Genomic DNA, 21127 nt, shown 5'->3' on the forward strand with positions numbered 1-21127 from the left:
AAAGCAGGAGTAAAAATATCAACTACTTCATTTTTTATGTAAAATATTTTTCATTTAATAATATTTTTTATATTAATATCAAAATTATAAAGTTGTTTTAAGACAAATTTTGCAATATAAAGTTCCATTTTTGATGAGTAACATAAGAAATTTATTTCTTACTTTTTAGTGGTGTAATAGATCCTTCACTGCAATGCCTTGAATGGAAGGCAAAACCTCAGAATGTTCTCCTTGTTAAAAGGATATCTGATAATGATGTAAGCAATGAATGCAAGAAAGTAATTCAATGGTTAATTGAAGTAGGATTCGTTTTTTTCTTCTTTTGTAAATTCTTTTTAACAAAATTCTCCAATAATGAGATATTTACATCTGTTTATTATCATGTTTACATTTTTTAATAAAAAATTTCAGTTTATAAATCCAAGCTAATATTTTTTACAAAAATGTATAAAACTATTTAAATCTAGCGTGGCTTACGGTCAAATGTGCATTTTCTAGCAGTTGTTTTATCATAATTTCAATCAGATTTAATGTTGATATAAGTTTTATATTTTAATGAAAAATAAATTAAAATCTCATTATTGATAAATCAAGATTTACTTGGTTGGTGATTTTTAAAGCCTGCTTATGCTGAAAAATCAGTATCAGTGACTGAAATAATTATTTTCTAATTTTTAAGGCTGATTTTCACTTTTTTTTTTTTTTTTTTTTGGGATAACAAGTAAAAATTATTAAATGGGAGGGTCTTAATAAGCTTGAGGTGGGTGGGAAATTTTTCCAAAAATCAATAAATGATCCCCCTCCCCCACATCCCTTTTATCAGGTACTCAAGAGTACTTGACAAGCTGTCAAGCTTTTAAATATTATATTTGAACTTAAATGCAAAAATTTGCTTTTATAATGATTAAAAGACATATCAATGTTTATTGAGTTATTGGTTTTCAATACTTGAAAAAATAAACAAGAAATGTTATACACATTTTATAGATAAGTAAAACATAACACTTTAATCTCAACACAGGAACATTAGCCTCTCAAATTTTTATTATACAAATTTTGTGACTCGCAATTTGTTATGACATCCTTTTCTTTACTTTATTTGTTAGAATAAGATTGAAGAATACAGCTGTATACTGCGTTATATAAGCAGACTATAGTTTCTGATGGCTCAAACAAATTTTTGTTGTTGTTGTTGCATTCTCTTTGGTGTTGCATTAACAATAGTTCTCAAAAAATAGTTGACATTTAACAAAACATCTTAATGAAGTTCAAATGAAATAATTATGTATGATCTGCAATATTGCTAGATAAAAAAAGTTTTATTTCAAAAATTAGAAAAAAGCAAAAAAATGCACATAAAAAAAGTTTTAAAATAACTTTAAAATCATTGTCTCTGTGCATTAAGAGTTCTTTTTAACGTGAACATTTTTAAGGTATTGAATTTTTTTTGACAAAGGCTGTACATAATACAGCCTTTGTCAAAAAAAATACAATACTCTCCAATCTTAGTCATTTTACCCAAGAAAATTTAAAGTTCATTATATTGATGCTGCTTTTTTATAATTTTTATGAAAAACAAGAAATTTTTTTATTTTTTATTATAAAAAGTACTTTTTTGTAGGGTTGAATAATTCTGGAAATTTTCCGGGAAATTTGGCTCAAAATTTCCGGAAATTTTCAATAATTTTATATTGCAATAAACTTATATTTATTATTTATATAAATAGTTATTATTTAGTTTTATATAATTCATTTCTTTGTTTCAAAAATATGCGATTTATCATTGTAGTATTTGGATATTCTTGAAATATTTCAACAAAAATATAAGATAATAAAAACCCACAAGTGAAAAATACACATCTTTTAGTTAAATTTTTATAGTAAGTTTTAAAATCACGCATTTTTTTTAAAAAGCAATGAAAGGCTGTTGTTACTTTTACTTTACATAACTTTTGTGAAACAACGTTTTCCGAGCTTGTCTTTTGAGCTTGTGTATAACATATTACATAACTTTTGTGAAACAACATTTTCCGAGCTTGTCTTTTGAGCTTGTGTATAACATATTACATAACTTTTGTGAAACAACGTTTTCCGAGCTTGTCTTTTGAGCTTGTGTATAACATATTACATAACTTTTGTGAAACAACGTTTTCCGAGCTTGTCTTTTGAGCTTGTGTATAACATATTACATAACTTTTGTGAAACAACGTTTTCCGAGCTTGTCTTTTGAGCTTGTGTATAACATATTACATAACTTTTGTGAAACAACGTTTTCCGAGCTTGTCTTTTGAGCTTGTGTATAACATATTACATAACTTTTGTGAAACAACGTTTTCCGAGCTTGTCTTTTGAGCTTGTGTATAACATATTACATAACTTTTGTGAAACAACGTTTTCCGAGCTTGTCTTTTGAGCTTGTGTATAACATATTTCTAGCTTTTACTTCTCTCAACTGCAATGTAAAATATTCATGAAATACAAAGGATAAAATCTTTTTTCGATTAACAAATTTTATTGTGTATTATTTTTGTAGATTTTTTTAAAGAAACAAAGATTTTTTATGTGTAAAAATTGCATACAAAGATGATTTTAAGGGGAGGGTTTGTGGTGGAAGGGGGTGTTCTACCCCCACAAAGAAGGTGATTTTTTGATACAGTTCAGCTAGGTGAATAGTTTTTTAAGACTTTTTTTTAATTTTTAAGAAACAATATTTTTACCCCCTTCCTTTCTTTTTCTCGTTTTTCAATTTATTGATTTATGAAGTCAAAAGTGCCCTAGCAAGGTTGTGGCTTAGTGAGACTTAAGTCTTAAAAGCACTTATTAAAACATAGCAGTGGAATTTATGACCTCGAAATCATTAGTTCTTTATTTTTATTGCTAACTATATTTTTTAATAGTTCAAATTTAGCAAAAAAAAATTTTTTACTTTTTGCCTTTAATTAATCAATAACATCTTTAAATCAAGAAAAAACTGTAAAATACTGTAAATATTCAATCAAATCTTTTTATATATAATTTTATGTATTATATATAATTTTACATATATATTATGTATAATTTTACACCTAATATATATTATATACAGTTTTACAGTTTTCAGTAATTTGTAGGCCAATTTAATAGATATTGACAAATGCCCCATTAGGTATGGGGGTGCAAATTATGTTAAGCCTTAAGCAAACCTTTCTACGGCAATGAACATCAATATGCTTAGCAAATAACAGGATAAAACAGTTTTGAAAATTTTGAAAACAAATTATCATAGTTGCTACTTAACGTTATATTAAAAAAATTCAACCAAATACCAAAAAAAGTATTTTTCAAAGGGGGCTTTTCTAAAATTTTTATAATCTATTTCACAGTATTTTACCATAAAACTGTCCATAACAACTGCCTAAATAAGACATAGAATTGCCCATTAATTATAAAATAACTTTTTTTTAAAATTTCTGGCAAATTTTCAACCCTACTTTTTTGTAGTTTTTTTGAATAAAATTTATAAAGCATTTACGATAAATTGTAGTCTTTTTATCTGGATATATCAAATACCATCTTTACATTGTATATATAAAAATATATAGTATATAGACTAGTTTTATTTTTCCAGATAAATAAAATATTGACTAAAATGAGAAAAATTGAAATGAAACACTATTGTTGTTCTACCAATCCAATAAGAACTCGTTATCTCCTGAAATGCCCCATTAATGGCCTACTAGATAGAGAGCTTCCTACCATTGGAAACAGTTTAAGGTTCTAATACTTTTTTAATATTATGTTTGAAAACTTAACTATGTAAATTTTTCTCTTTAATTTTAATTTATACAATTTAAAAATAAATTTAAAATCTCATAATATAGTTATTTTAGGTACGCCAGGTATTATACTTATACTTAATCTTATACTTAATCACAAAAATCACTTTATATTAAATTTAAAAAGGTTTGGCAAGAAATCTTTAATGAGGTAAATAGGCTTAATAATGTATCTACCTTTGATTGGAGTATTCTAGTTTCTGGTTCAATTTTTATGTAAAAGCCAAAAAAGCATTAACTTACTTGACTTATGCATTTCATAATGAAACCTTTGCTAGAGAAGAGAACCGCAAGTTATTCAAGCTAAATATATTCTTCCTTGGCAAATGTATTCAGATTATAAGATTCCTGCAGCCAAATGCAATGCATAAGGCAAGATTCATGGTTGATGCAATATATATTTTAATAATTCAGATGACAAAAGTTACACACCAGATATTACCAGAGGACTTAGAGGAAAAGTTTAATGATGCCAACTTCTTCATAACTTATTTATGCCCCATGGAAGAAATCATTTTGCTCTCAGAAGTATAAAGAACTTGGAAATACTCTAATAAAAAACTTAAAACATCAACATGGCATTTAGATGAACAAATAGTTGTTCTTACATTAGCAGACATAGTTCTGTCTGGTATCAATAAAAAAGAAATGATAAAAGTTTGCTCATTAATGTTAAGCTAGAGATATTTAGATGCTGTTTGCCCTCTAAAAATCTGAAAAAATTTAAGAAAAAAAGTACAAAATTAGAATTGGAGAAAATGATATTTTGTAACTGCAACAATGATTTATAATTGTCATTATTTAAATAATGTCATTTTTAAGCAAATAAAAACCTTCTTTTTTTTCAGACTTTTAAGTTTTCAATATTTTTTGTTTTTACTTATGTTTATTTAATAAGTAATATTTTCCATAAAAAACATGAAAATTGAAAAAAATCAAGTTCAATGTAACCCTGTTGCACATGACCTTTTGAGCTGAAACTTTAAACATCATCAATTTGATATAGATGACAAAGATTGCAAAGTATAGTGTCTCTGAATTTTGACTTTTGTTACAAAATGACACAGCTTATTGTACATGCACTATGTGTAATGGCATAGGTAAAGTATTTAGCAGAAAACTTTGAACTATGTTTAAAGTTTTCTGCAGAAAATATTGCAGCTGTACAGGCCAACATTGACAGATTAACAACAGCATTAAGTTGTTTATGGTTTATAAGTTATGGTAATTTTAAATTTCTGATTTTTTTTAATAATATTTCCAATAGTAAAAGTATTTATTTATTTCTACAGCACAGACATTACAAATCTCTGCAGAGTAGGACTATTGCAATCCTACCATAGTAGCAATTAGTCAATTACATGCTTTGTGATAAGACATCATATTTTTTTCTAAATTCTCCAACTGATTTTGATGTCACTAAGTCATTCCGCAAATTGTTCCAATGCGGCACTATCCTATTGCTAAAGAAGTTTTCTCTATAACTGTGTTTACTAAACTCTCTATACTCTTTGTGTGCTTCTCCTCTAATATTAGAAGATGGACCATTTATACTATAAAGTAAAAACCAATTTAAATAATTTTAAAAAATTATTTAAATTGGTTTTTATTTTATAGTATTAGATGAGGTCACCTAATTCTTCTGGATTCGAGACTTAAGCTAGATAAACGTTCTTCATATGATTTGTGCTTGAGAGCTGGTACAAGCTGCTATGCTGAACTTTTTCAAGTTTTTTTATTTCATTTTTTAAATGTGGATTCCAGACTGGTGCACGAAATTCTAATTCAGGTCTAACATAAGTTGTATATAGTTTAGTAAATGAGTCATTTGACCAGAATTTGAATGTCCACTTTAGTGTACCTAGTTTTGAGTAAGCTTTATTGGTTATTGTTGCGATGTGGTTTTTCCAATTCAGATTATTACTTATATTAATACCTAGTTATATTAGTTATATTAATACCTAGTTATATTATATATTAATACCTAGTCTTGTTCCTGTTTTGTTTCATTTAATTTAATGGTTAATTTATCGTGGGTTGTTACACATAATGGGGCAGCTTGATTTATTTGGTCAATTAACTTTTTTGATTTGGTACTGTAAACCTTCATATTTTACACTTTTCGTAATTTAATTTCATGCTCCAATTTTTTGACCATTCTACTATTTTATTGAGATCATCTTGTAATATTTCATTATCTTTCTGGATTTTGATTACAGTAATTAACTTACTGTCATCTGCAAATAATTTATAGGTATTGTAAACTAGTTCAGGCATGTCGTTTATAAATAGGTTAAATAGTAGTGGCGATAAAACTTCGCCTTGTGGTACCCCACTTAATACTGGAAGCCATTCAGATACTTCATTATTAATTACAACCGCTTGTTGCCTGTTCGAGAGAGAGCTGTGTAGCCAATCTAAAAATATATTATCGAAACCATAAGTTTTTATTTTAGCAATTAGTAGTTTATGATCTACTGTATCGAATGCTTTATATATTTGTATAATAATTTTGGGTTAAATTTGCATTTGTTTACTATTGATTTTCCATGTTTAATTTGGGCATTTTTTACTAATTTTTTTAATACTCTTGCTTTTCTATTGTAATCACTTGAAAGTTGTTTTTTACGGTCAGATGATTTTGAAGCAGATTTCATAAGGAATTATATATATATATTTTTAATTAGCTGCCTTTTTGATATCATTATTGTGCCATTTGATAGAGCTATTTTTAATTTTATTACTATTGATAAAGATTTTTGGTACATGAATATCTATTAGATTTTTATAAGTTTTTATTAGAATGTTTATCATTTCATTTAAGTCTTGATTATTGAATAGTTTAAACCAGTTGATGCTGTTGAATGCTATATTTAGATTAGAATAGTTACCTTTTTGGTACATTTTGATTATTTTTTGATTTTTTTGTATGGTGTGTGATTCATATAGGTAAAAGTCCCAGGTTAGTGTTGAATGGAGATATTGGATCATTAACGTTAATTGTATAGCTCTTGTTCGGGTCATTTGTAATTACTAGATCATTGATATTATTGTTAAGAGTTGGTTTTAGTACTGATTGTACTAAAAAATTTGAATTAAGAGTGTCTAGAAAGTCTATACTGGATTGACATATACAATTTGATCCTCCATTAATATCCCATAATATGTCTGAGTAATTGAAATCACCTGCTATTAAGAGACTTGAGAAACGTTTTGAGCTAACTAGTTAGGCAGCTGATGTAATCGAATAGTTAATTGCATTATTTACTTGGTGTTCTGAGTGTGGTGGTCTGTAGATGCAACCAATAAGGATGGATTCTGCTTTAATTTTAATTTTACACCAGGTAGATTCAATTATAGAACTGTTTAATTGTTGAAAATTTATTTCTAGTGATTGTATGTTTTTTCTCATGTAAATCACCACACCTCCACCTTTTTTACTAGTTCGATTTTTATTGTAATGAGAATTTATATTTTTTTATTGTAATGAGTGTACTTAGATAGAAAGATAACAGATTTTTCATCAAACCAGGATTCAGTTATGCATATAATATGTGCTTGGTTTTGTTGACTCAGCATTAATTGAAATTCATCCCATTTGTTATTTAGTGAAGATGCATTTGAATAGAAGCAATTTAATTTGTTTAATGTTTGAATATCTAAATTAAATAAGTATGGTTTAGATTTAGATCAATTTTTTTAAGTTTGCCTGAACGGATCCCCCAATAATATTTTTCCCCATTGTTTTCATTGCAACGTTGCCTCCCAAGAAATTTATGAGTAAGAGCTGCATTTCTTGTCTTTCTGATTTTTCTTAATTCATTGTCGAATAGTCATTCATTTTCATTTTTGTCCTTGTTAATGTAAACATTTTTTAAGATATCAATTTCTTTTAATTTTTTTGAATTACTAATTACTAACTTTTGAGTGTCTATGCTGTCAAGTTCGATTAATATCAGGTCTAGACGTCTTTCTGATCCTTTTTTTAGAAATATTTAATGAAAGGTTGACATTTATCGCTTCTAGCATTGTTTCGATTTTTTGTCTATCATTTTCTAAGATTGTATTTTTTTCTTCACTGGTTGATTCGATAATACCGCTGTCAATAATATTGTTTTCAATTTTCTTTTTAGTATTGAATTCATTGGTAATTTCAGCCATCATCACAATTTCAGTTTCTTTTGGTTTTGGTATACTTTGCTTTGTTGCTTCTGCGTATGAGAATATTGTTGGATAGTCTGCAGTGGAAATCAACACTCTTTCCGCTTTAAGTTTATCAATTTCAAGACGTTTTGCTTCATTTTCTACTTCTAATGAACTAACTCTTGTAACAAGAATTGAAACTAGTGATGATAGTTTTCCACACCAAGTATGCAGTTGTTTAGTAAGCTCACTTGGGTTTCCTTGGGCGGTCCTTGGCCAATTTTTTTCTTGAGGGAAATCCATGTTATTTATAGAAATATCTATAAATATAGATAAGTTGATAGGAGGGGTACCACCCTAATACCAGTGGATTACCTCCTGATCTCTGAACTTTTTGAACTTTCTTTGTTTTCTTATTACACAGGGACTTATTAACACAAATAGAACTGTTCTTTTTTTGTGTTTTTTTCTGTGTGTTTTGTTTTGTTTTGCTTGTTCTTTGAAAAACCATATTTTCGAAATTTTAAATAATATGACCTTCTAATTTTTTTTATCATAAAAAACTACTGCTTTTGTAAAGCATTGATTAATTATTTATAAAGATTAATTTTATTCCTAATGGTTGTTTTTAAAAACCTGAAAAATCATTTTAAAATTTTAAAAAATTTTATTTTTGGGTATCAATATACAAAATTAACAGTTCTAGCAGTGTATTTACAGTCTTTCACAGGAAGATGTGCGATTGTACGTCATTATATAACCAGGCAAATCACATTTTACTCTGATGATTTGACCGCGGCTTTTTCAAAAAACATTTTAAATAAAAAATATTCTGAACTATACCTTGAGTGAAATAAATTTTATCAAAACTTCTTAACAAATGTTTTTATATTAGCAAAAAGCTTTCAAATAAAGTGACAAGTTACTGATCATAATTTTTTTTTTTTAAAGTATAATTGACATTTGTATATTATTTTTTTAATTTATATAAATTTAAATTGTTTAAGTATGCATTTCTTATAATAAAAATTATTATAAAATAAAAAATTATTTTGTTTTTATAAACGATGACATTCTACGAAAACGAATGTCTTTTTATCAAATTTTAATATAAGAATATTTAAAGTTAATATATTAAAAAAGATAAACAAAATTTTGTTGAAAAAAAAAGAGAGACTAATGTTTTTTTACAATTAAATAAGTTTGATCTTTAATGCTTTTATATTATCGAATTTTTTTTTAATGAAGTTACAAAAACCCTTCTAATGAATTTTTATAATAAGAATTAATAAACTGTTGTTTTTTTTTTACTTATATAATTATGTATTTTTTATGATAAATGTTTATCTTTTAAAACATATCTAAAAAAAAAAAAAAAGTACAAATATTAAAACAAAGAATGAAATGGTTTTTTAATGCGCTAATTAAATAAAGTAAGCATTTTAGTTTGCTGAGTTTTGTTTTAGTTGGGTTTTTAAAGCATGTCAAAAGCTATGGTCAAATTGTCAAAAAAAAGTATTTTTTGTGTGGTCATATAATTGCCTGCAATTGCATGTCTTCCTAACTAAAACACCGATTAAGAAATTTGCTGCTACAATTTAATAGTTAATTATTTTGATGTGGTTTGGGAATGACTCTAGCTATGATTTGAAAATTTTTATCTACACTTATACAAAACAACCTAAGGTCAACATTGTTTTATATTAAATTAGTTTTTTTAAGCTGATTTGTTAGACTTTCTTATAATGGTATTAGAAGTAAAAAAAAGTGGGAATTCATGAAGATGTTTTATAATTACATTAAACTTTGCACTTTGCATATAAATTCACCAAATGATCACACAAGCAGCGAATGTCTGAGAAAAGAATGAAATAAAGAATTAGTTTTCAAAAAAAATAAAATTTAGATATTAAAATCAAGACTAATAGAAAGAAAAAAAAAAAATTAAATATGACTTCATTACAAATTAAAACCTACCACACCCAAAGTTTTAAGTATTACTATTTTGTTTTATAAGAACATTTAAGATTCATCTTCCTGTGGATGATTTTATCAAACATGCTTGTCAACTAAAAATTCACCACAATATTAGCTAAAAGTCAACAGAATGTTTGCAGAAGGTAAAAGCAACATTTAGTTATATTGTAATATTATTAGATTTTGCTGAAAACTAAAGTTTTTTAATTCAAGTTGCAATACAAGAATTTTATTGGAACAACCGTCAAACCGTATAGCATTCTTTTGCTATTACTCACTTTATTGTCTTATTTATGAAGTATTAAAACATTTAAAAGACCTTCAATGATTGTAGACTTTTTAATTATGGTGCAAGTTTTCAATATCAAAATTTAAACAAATAGAGTAATATCTAACACTGGTTGCCATTATGAAGTGTCCAAAACATCATTTGCTTTATCACATGGTTTCTGTGATAGAAACTGTCAAATAAGATATAGCAGGGACTAGTTTACAGTTATTAATAGGTAGTTTAAATTCACCAGAGAAAATGTATGAAAAGTGTACACAGAGTGTTAAAAGAATATATATTTTCCTATACCTTTCAATTGATGCCATTCTATTACACTGTGCAAAATGTAAAAAAAAATGCGACCTAATAAAAGTGTTTTTAAAAAACTTTACTAGGCCACATAATGAAGATGTTTTCTGGATTTTAGTAACACATGCGTTATTCAAAATTTTATCTTTAAAAGTTTAGTTATCAGCAGGTAAATGGTATTAGCTCTCTGCAGGACTAACTGGAGTTTTAAATTTATATAATAGTATAACAGTAAAAAATCCTAACAGATCTTAAAGGTTTTTATTTGCATGATTTGTTTCCTTGATTTTTTAATTTGATTTGTAATTTTTTTATTTTTTTTTATTTTTGCGGTTTTATATATATTTTTTTATATCTTTTATATTGCAATATATTTGCAACTAAACGATTTTTCATTTTAAGTATTTAAACTTATTTTGTTCTAGTTTCAATGTTCTGATATTTTGACTTTTAAGTAAGTAGATAAAAATATTGTCATTATAATCAGTGTTATTCTTAAGTTTTCGATGGTTCAAAGTAAGGACATGTTTATTTAAGTTTTAGCTGGAGTTTTTTAGGATTTCATAATCACTTGTTAATTTGTATTAACACAGTATGTTTTTAAGAATTTGTAAGTCTACTATAAATAGAAACTGAAAAGATACATTATGTTACTTCTACAACTGCTAGTTTTGTATAATGATTTCCCAAAAATCAACTTTTTAAATTCATTAATTGTTTAGCCTAAAATGGATAAAATATGGCTTTAAAAAACTCAATGTTTTACAAAGTAGATTTAAAGTTGTCTATGACAAGAAAATGATAAGGCCATCTGATATTTTATTTTAAGAATTAAGTTCTTCGAAGTACGAACAGAACAAGATTTTGCTCTAAATATTATATTTTTTAGGGGAAAAAAAGATTTTATGAAATTTTATCACATGAACCTCAAAAGGGTTTTAACTGAAATTTTCAAGAATTGTATTTTTCATTAATAGAAACCAACCAACAATTTTATAAAAAGCTGATATCTTCAATTATAAAACTTTGAAATTTTATTCTGCTTTCCATAAGTTATATCAAATCTATTTCCAATCAATAATGCATACTTTATTGAATAAAAATAAAAAATAAATTGTATATCAATAAGTTTTACTGCACATAAAAAATGTATTTTCAAACTTTGCACACTACAAATGTTGTATGGAAAAATTTATAAATTATTAACTGAATATAAAAGAGAGAAAAAAAATATTTTTAGTTTGGATGTAACAAATTGAATGTAAATTGAATAAACTTGAAATATAATTTATATATGATAAGTAAAAAATGTTTTTGGTGTCACTTGGCTGTTATTATATCTGTTAAAATTATTATGTTTAGTTTTTTCATTTTAATTTATTTAATATATTGTCTGAATGTATAAAGTTTTATTTTATTTACAATAATTTCATTCAAAATTTAAATGAAGTTTATTATAAAAGAAATTTAGTTAACCAAATTTAACTCTTTTAACCAACCCAAGTATGTTACTAATAACACTAGTACTCCAATTACTGATACTGTTTAAAATAAATATAAATGTGTTTTAATAAGATTATGTTCAATTCTTCATTGTATTAAATATAATATCTTGAGTCTATCCTCCAATGGTTTTAGGTATAACTTTTTTGCTTTTAATTGTATAAATAGTATGTTTAGGTATGGATAAATGTAGATTATGTTAAAGGTATTTACTTGTTTGACCCTCTTTTCCTAAGTAAGTTAAAAAAAAAAAGATATACTTGTTTGAATCTATTTTCCTTAGTAAATAAAAAAACAAGCAATCTCTAAATTGATTAATAAAGGTTGAAATTTTAATATCTCTGGGTTGTTATATTTTTTTTTTATTCCTATAAAGAGAAGAAAACAGATTATTTGTTAAAAAAAAATTAATACATTAGTAATTTATTTTTAACAACTAAATCTCATTTCTATTACGCATTTGATTTCTCAGTTGAACATTTTCACTGTCAGATATGTTGTCACTGTCAGATACCTTGTCATTGTCAGATATGTTGTCACTGTCAGATATGTTGTCACTGTCTGATACGTTGTCACTGTTTGATACATTGTCACTATCAGACTCGTTGCTATTTTTTAATCACTCTTAAGTTTAAAATTATAAATCACTTTTTATTTTAAAACTATTCATTTATGTTTAGGAAAAGGGTATGACAGTTATTGTTGAAGACCGTGTTTTGGTTGAGGATAATTTTTTATTCGATGATGTATTTTCATCTAAGTATTTAAATAAATTGCTTCCACTGATAGGTATTTTAAATATTTTTTATGTAAGAATTTAGTTTTTACTACATTTCTTTACATTTTACAAATAAATCTTTTGTAAAAATAAATAAAATAAAAGATTTTAAGAAGATTAAGTGCATAATTAAGGAGGTGATGGCTGACAAGTAAATTTTATAATTTTTTTCCTTGTTTTAACATTTTCTTCTTTTCTTGAATTTTTTAGAATATATTTTCAGGTAAAGATGGAAAACGTGAATCTGTTGATTTAATTGTTTGTATGGGTGGAGATGGTACTTTATTGCACGTGTCTTCTTTATTTCAAGTATTTTTTATTAATAAGCTTGTTCAATATTTGTATTTATTTAAATGTAAAAAAATTGTTACAATTTATTTTGTAAGTTTTAGAACGTTATTATTTTTTTTTCTTAAGGGTTGCTGTCCGCCAGTGATATCTTTTCATTTGGGATCTATGGGTTTTTTGGCCCCATTTGCTATTGATAATTTTCGAGCTGCTTTGAACAATGTTCTAGCAGGTAAATATCTGTATACATATGTATGCTCTTGTTTTTATTCAAATTCTTTTACTTCCAATTTTAATTTCAATAATTATAATAGCATTTTAAACTTTTGTTGTGAGCTTAACTTTCTTTTTTTGGTTTAGTTTTATTTTTAACTTATTTTTTGGTTGGAATTTGACTATTTATTTTCTATTTTTTGTTCTGACACAAACTAGACTAGTTTATGTCAGAACAAAAAATAGAAAATAAATTTTTTATAAAGTTTTTTTTTACATCAACTCGACTGGCTAGTCCAGTTGAATGTAAAAAATCTTAATTACGCTCACTGCAACTTAGCAGCAAACAAAGCAAGTAATATGCTCAGTATTCTTAAACACAAAATTGTATCTAGAAACACTTCAGAAAAAACTTTATACTACATATATCAGACCATCCCTTTGCAGTTAGCCATACAAGCATGGAACCATTATCTTTTTAGTGACACCAAAAAATTTATAAAGGTACGATATCATAAAGATATCTCAAGCTTTAAAAACAAAGATTATGAGACTCAATGCAAAATTATAAAATTAACTACTTTTCAAGACAGACAATAAAGGAAACAATAGTGAAAGTTTCTCAACAATTTAAATTAAATCAAGAGCTGAACATGGAATTAGATTTCCCTGTGAGATTGTCAGAAACTGCAAAGCCAGACATGAATTTTTCGACAACTGTGTAGTCAATGGCTGGAACACTTTGCCATATAATATAACAGAAGCAATATCAGTTAGAAAATTTAAACAATTACTGGACAATTATCAATCATGGTAGTTACTACAGCTCATCATTTACTACAAAAAAGCCACACAGTAGCTGACCTAGGACTTAACAAGTCTGTGGCTTTGTGGAACTTAATTAACTAATTAATTTATTGGTATTATGCTTTGAAATATGATATATTATGAATACAACATGTGATCTAGGTATTAGCAATTTTACCATAATGATAATTTTAGGAGAAGTTTTATAAAAGCTAAATGGTTGTAGTTTCCCTAATAATGCCACAACACTACTAGGTTCTAAACATTGTTAAGTTTTTTAATAATAAATTTAATACATAACTCTTTTTATTATTATTAAATTCACCTCCCCTTTCCAGAGAGAGCAACTGCAGTCAAGGAATTGTTTTGTTTCTTAATTTCATTTGAAAATCTTTAAACCCTAAACTCCAAAGCACAAACAATGTTGAAAAATATGGCTGCACAGAGAATTGGGTTAAGGGCTGTACTTCCAGAGGTGTAACGTGAAAATGAACCTCAACCACTAGCCTACTATCTCACTTTAATTGTGCTTTTTGTCTCACTCATTATTGTGTGAGACAATCTCATTAATATTTACTCATTAATATTTACAATATATATTTTATATATGTGTGTCTTTCAATGTTATATTTCAAATAAATATCCTAAAATGATTTTAACATGTTTACAGCTGATGTTGGTCTGCAGTTAAGAAGTCGTTTAAAGTGTCAGATAAGAAAGCAAGTTTCGAAAGGATCTCGGGGAAATGTTGAAGGAAGCGAAATTGATTTTGAATATTTAGTAACACTATTTAATTTTTTTGGTAATAGTTTTTTAAGTAGAGACTACTTTTGCTTTTTAACATTTATCATTTTGAGGTGATTTATATTTCCAGGTGATGAATGAAGTAGTGATTGAGCGTGGTTCATCATCTGTGACCAATGTAGAAATATATTGCAATGGGCGTTTTATAACTGTTTTGTTTGGTGACGGTAAAAAAATTTTATTTTAATTTTTAAACAGTTTTATCTGTTGACAACTGTTCCCTTGATAAAACTCTATTTTTAAAATTTTAATAAAATTAGATTTTAAAATTAAAGGTCTTATTATTTCTACGCCAACTGGAAGCACTGCATATTCGGCTGCTGCAGGAGCTTCAATGGTTCATCCTAGTGTTCCTGGTATTGTATTGACTCCCATTTGTCCTCACTCGCTTTCTTTTCGTCCTATTGTTCTTCCAGCTGGTGTAGAATTAAAGGTAATAGAATTTCAGAACGTTGATTCAAAAATTTGTTTTATATAATTCTTACAATATTATTGTTTTATTTATTAAGTCATTTACTTATTTACTTTATGTTAATATTTTTATGTTTTATTTTCTTATTTTTAATATTTATAATTTTAAAAATAAGAAGAAAAAAATCAACATAGAATAACAAAGGATTTATTGTTCTTAAATATTTTTATAAATATTTAAAATATATGTGTATGTAAATATAAAAATTAAAATTAGGTTCTTGTATCAAAAGGCTGTAGTAAAAACGAACCACGTTGCTCATTTGATGGTCGCTACTCTTGTTTTCTAAGTAAAATGTTGTTGTAAGTTTTTTTACTATATTTTCAACATTTTATTTGATCTTATTGTATTTTGTGGAAAATAAGCAAATAATGAGATACAAAACTATCAAAGGGTGAAGATTTTGATGAATTAATCATCGTAGTTAAATTTGAGCATAAAGAAATGTTTTCAAAATTCAATTTCAAAGTGGGTTTGATAAAGTTCATAGTTTATATTTCAAATTATGATCAGTACAAGGATTAACGTTAATATGTAAATTGGTGCTTGTTTTATCACATGGTTTAAGTATGGTTGAAAGTGGATTTTCAGTAAACAAGAAGATTTTGAAAGATAACTTCAAGGAAAAGCCGACAATTGCTTTAAGACTGATCTATATTATATGGTTCAAAATTAGGATGTTAAAATTCACAAATTTACTGTCTCGTCAGCAGTAAGCAAAAGTTTTAATCTCGCTTACTATAGATACTAGATATGCACAATAATAGGTACTAGATATGGACAAAACAAACTCATAAATGATATTGGAAAAAGTTGTGAAATAAAATTAAATATTGAAAAAAAAAGTAGCATTAAAAGCAAAGACTTTTATTGCAGAAATGCACACATTTTTAAGCAGAGGGGCTCGAGAAGTAAGCATTAGCTGTAATAAAAACCAGGATTTCTCTCGTACAACAAAAACTGTTTCTTTTCTATGTTCTTTGAAAGACAAGAAGAAAAATGTATTGAGTCTGGAACAAAGAAATCTCAAAGATGAAGAATTGAAAATTGTAGCGTATGCCTATCTTATTATTTATGCATTTAAAAATCAAAGACATACCTTGCATTGTTAAGAAATTTGATACAGTGATAAAATCACTGGCCATTCTGATGAATGGAATTGTCTATATAAAATGATTCTTTAGTTGTTGTTTTTTTTTCGGTTTTTTTTTAATCATCTTCCAGCAAGGCTGCAAGCAACCACTAATTAGAGTTGGAAGTTACTGGAAGAGACAAGATGAAGATTGTAGAGCAAGATAATGATTGAAAGATTACTTCAAGGATTGCAAATTTTATGAATCAGGAAAGCAAGATGAAGGAAGCGAATTCCAAAGAACTGATGTTCGAGGAAAAAAACTAGAGGAATAAGAGTTTTTGGAGCACTTAGGAACAGTGCCAAGGGTTGAACCTTGAGGAACCCCTGAAGTGACAAAATAAGAAGAAGAGTGCTGTCCATCTAGGACAACTTTTATACTACAATTGGAAAGGAAGAATTTATTAATCTTAAAGATGCTACCAGATACACCGTAAGAAGAAAGCTTATGGAGAAGACCAGCATGCCGAACTTTATCAAATGCTTTAGAAATGTTATAAGCTTGATGACCTTAACTCTCCACCTTTATCTAATGCACGATAAAACCTATTGGTTTATTAACTGTTAGCAAATCAGCTGTTGAACAAGAAGATCAAAATCCATATTGATGATCAGAAAGTTATTAGATTCAAGATGAGAGATTAAGTGTTTGTTAATTAAAGATTCAAAAAGCTTGCTTATGATAGGAAGAAGACTAATGGGACGGTAGTTAGACGAATCAGATCGCTCTCCAGAATTTTTGAAAATAGGGACAACAGATGTCATTTTCCAGCAGACTGGAAAAAAAGACTCTGATAAGCACTTGTTGAATGTTTTTGAAAGTATTGACGACAGCTCTGCAGAACACTTCTGCAAGACTATAACAGGTATGTTGTCCGGGCCACAAGCTGTAGAAGAGTCTAAGCAGCAAATCATTTTAGATAAAGAAGCTGGAGTGATATGAATGTTAAGCAATGGATCAACTTGTTTGACGGCTATATCAGGTAGAACGCAACTAGTGGAATCAAGAGATGATATTGATGAAAAGTTCTTAGCAAAAAATAACCTTTTAGAGAAGGTTATTGTTTGCTAAGAAATTTTCATCAATATCATCTCTTGATTCCACTCTTCTACAGCTTGTGGCCCAGACAACATACCTGTTATAGTCTCGCAGAAGTGTTCTGCAGAGCTGTTGTCAATACTTAGCAACTTTTTAACCGAGTTAGAAAGTTGACTATTTGAGTTAGGGATTGAGAAAGGCAAAAGTTGTGGGTTTTAATGCCTGCAGAGTCACTAACACTAGAGCCAAGCCATTCAGTGTGATAAGCATTTAAGTCACTGAAAACAACAATATTGGCTGATGGATAAAGAGAGAGGGCTTGGTCAATTTGATCAGAAATAACATCAAAAAAAGTGTAGTCTTGAGATGAAGAATAAAGAAAAGAATATAGAACAAAGAAAAAGGCGATAGAGTGAGGTGGTGCTAAATGAAAGCACATAAAAGAATAGTTTGTGGATTCAAACCAACAAATGGGTGAATTGTTACGAATGTAAATGCCTAAGCCAAGCATGTGACTGTTAGAGTCTTTACGAATTAGAGGAAGATAACCAAAAACACAAGATGAAACAGCTGAACTCAAATTAGTCTCACAAAGAGCAAGTAGGTCTGGTGAACTTTGCAAGAGATAAGACTCAACAGAAGAAAAGTTACTCCGAAGACTATGAGTATTAGTGAATGATAGGTTTAGAGAATTTGGTGATGACGATGGTTTTTTGTGTTTTATAGTTTATCGTACTTTATTCATTTTTAAATTTGTTAAAGAACTTGACTCAAAGCATAGATAGTACTCAGAACACTGTTTAATAGCCCAAGCAATTGCCTCATTACTATTAATAAACCCTAAGCCGTAAAAAAGGGCTTCAAATGTAGCCTTGACAATGCACACCAAAAGTATTAACAGGGACACCATCCATGCCCAACATGGCACTGTTAATACTTTGATATTTTTCAGTTGTTGATGGAATTAGCCTCTCTGAGAGCTACCACAGAGTTCGGGAATTTTGACTACCACCCAGCCTCAGAAACATTAAACTTAATTAAGATGAGTATTTTTATCAAGACACCATCTCTAGTCTTTGCTCAACCAAGAGCCCCAAGGCAGGGAATGTTTTAAGTCGGAGATGGCATCTCCTAGCCTTTGCCTAAAAATGCGTATCCTACAAGGCAGCAGGACATGAAACAGATTGTACTGGGTTACATGTTACCAGTAGCAAGATAACTTGACCAGACAATTTAATAAATGCTTTTTTAAAAAGTTACTGTAATGTTGTATATCAAATTTAAAGTGATTTATGCAGAGCTCAAAAAAAGATAATCTTTTTTCTGACTTGATGTGTTTTGTGGTTGCATCCAAAAAAAATTTGATAAAAAAATGTGTATTAAAAATTCATTAAAAAAATAAAAACGGAGTTAAATTATGTTTTATTTTATCGCCTCATAAATTGACTTAATTTAAGAGCTATAAATTATAGTTGCATCAATTAATCAACATGATTAAATAAATAATAGTTGCATCAATTAATCGACATGATTAAATAAATTATTGTTGCATCAATTAATCGACATGAGTAAATAAATTATTGTTGCATCAATTAATCGACATAAATTCTAGTTACATAGATAAAATTAATTGTTATTTGCTGAAAAAATATTTGAAAATTTATTTTTGTTTTGGATTTGTTATTTATTTTCAACTTACAAAGATAGTTTTACTTATTTGTATAAAGCCTTCGCGTTACGACCTCAGTCTATCCGGTGCCTTGCATCAGTCATCAAGATCATTTAGTAGATTGGTTTGAAAGTCTTGCGGCATGTTTACATTGGAATAAAAGAGAAACCAAGCGAGCACATACTTCGTAAGATTTTAGTAAACGATGTTGTTTTTGTGTACATAGTTCCACGGTTTATTGAAGAAATTCGATACTTGTTTATATTATTTATTTTTCTAGAAAACTTGTTTTTTAATTATTTTTTATTTTTTACCTTTAAAATACACGGATAAAAGACTTTAATTTTTTATTTTCTCTATATATTTAATCTTTATATATATATATATATATATATATATATATATATATATATATATATATATATATATATATATATATATATATATATATTTATATTTTAATTATATTTATATATATATTTATATTTATTGTTATATTTATATATATATATATATATATATATATATATATATATATATATATATATATATATATATATATATATATATATATATATATATATATATATATCTATATATATATATATATATATATATATATATATATATATAAAAAATCTGTCTGTGTGGATTTCATTAAAATTTATAAAAAAAATTCTTTCAAGTACTATTTCTACTCAAATAAATTTTATATTTCATAGCAAATAATTTAAAATAAATTGTATTTTATTTCCCATATGCAATTTGAAATAAAAAGTTTTTAACATAAATGCGTTTTTATACTTATAGGGTTTTACGTTTTGAAACTCTTACGTATTGAAACTCTTTCTTTTTAAAATCACGAACTGTAATTAATTATAGTCAAAAGCCAATACGATAGCTATTCTTAGTTGATAAGTAATTTTACTGTTGTTTCAGTATGTAAAATACAAGTGTTTTGAACAATAAACTTTGACGCCATCGGATTTTCCGCAATAATACAATTGTATCTTTTTCTTCTTTGCAAAAACACCTTTTATCTGATTACTCTAAATGCTTTATTACTGTGTTAAAATTATATAATTAAAATACCAGTCTATAATTACTCGGTTGAAGATGTTTAGCAGCAAATTATTAAGTTAAAAAAATGTTAACTTTGTGGTATGTGTATATATGATATATTATTATATATTATAATTAATATATTATTGTATATTTCTGATGTTAATTTTGTACTATATCGCAGCATTTTAAAAGCCGCAAGTTTTTTTTACTGGTTATGTAAAAGATTCAGTGAGTCCATAGACTATAGTGTTGTTGATATAGCAAGAAAGAGTTATGTTATTATGCAACAATAGTAATAATTATGCTTTATATTTATTGGAATTTTATATAAGATTTTATTAAACAACTTTAGTTAAAAGCTAAGCAGATAACTATTACTAAGTTACTTTTGTCTGTTGTGTTTAGGTTTGTATTTTAAATAACATTGAGAAAGTAAGTACTATTGATCAATCAAATTTAATGAGCTTGAGAATATTTTCAGGTATTGACTTAATTGGACCTCTTGCCTTAACAAAACTTGGAAACAAGTATATTATTATTATAATTACTGATCATTAAAGTAAATATATTAAAAAGTTAACAATTTATTATGGGGCGACTGAATAAGTGCGAATTTCATAACTGCGAATCTGCATAATTGCGACTGGCATAAGTGCGAACTGGCACAAGCGCGAACTGGCATAAGTGCGAATCACTTGCAAAAACTGGCATAAGTGCGAACTAGCACAAGCGCGAACTGGCATAAGTGCGCCAAAAGAATTTGCAAACATTGGCATAAGTGCGAACTGGCATATGTGCGAATCAATTGCAAAAACTGGCATAAGTGCGAACTGGCACAAGCG

General features: G+C 27.1%; 1 protein-coding gene across 3 annotated transcripts in view; it reads left to right on the forward strand.

The window, feature by feature from the left end:
* Positions 1-19519, forward strand: part of LOC100207865 (NAD kinase) — a 45021-nt gene extending 25502 nt beyond the window's left edge. For 2 of the 3 annotated variants that reach the window (XM_065799784.1, XM_065799783.1), the window contains 9 exons: positions 170-299; positions 12699-12807; positions 13020-13105; positions 13214-13316; positions 14775-14884; positions 14979-15075; positions 15184-15341; positions 15597-15682; positions 19279-19519. In XM_065799784.1, coding sequence (XP_065655856.1) covers positions 170-299; positions 12699-12807; positions 13020-13105; positions 13214-13316; positions 14775-14884; positions 14979-15075; positions 15184-15341; positions 15597-15682; positions 19279-19411 — 1012 coding nt within the window. In that variant the 3' untranslated portion in view covers positions 19412-19519. The remainder of the gene's footprint in view (positions 1-169; positions 300-12698; positions 12808-13019; positions 13106-13213; positions 13317-14774; positions 14885-14978; positions 15076-15183; positions 15342-15596; positions 15683-19278) is intronic. The other variant, XR_010639080.1, reaches the window with a different exon arrangement.
* The last annotated feature ends 1608 nt before the right edge of the window (positions 19520-21127 follow it).

This window comes from Hydra vulgaris, chromosome 06 (assembly GCF_038396675.1).
Source record: "Hydra vulgaris chromosome 06, alternate assembly HydraT2T_AEP".
NCBI lineage: Eukaryota > Metazoa > Cnidaria > Hydrozoa > Anthoathecata > Hydridae > Hydra > Hydra vulgaris.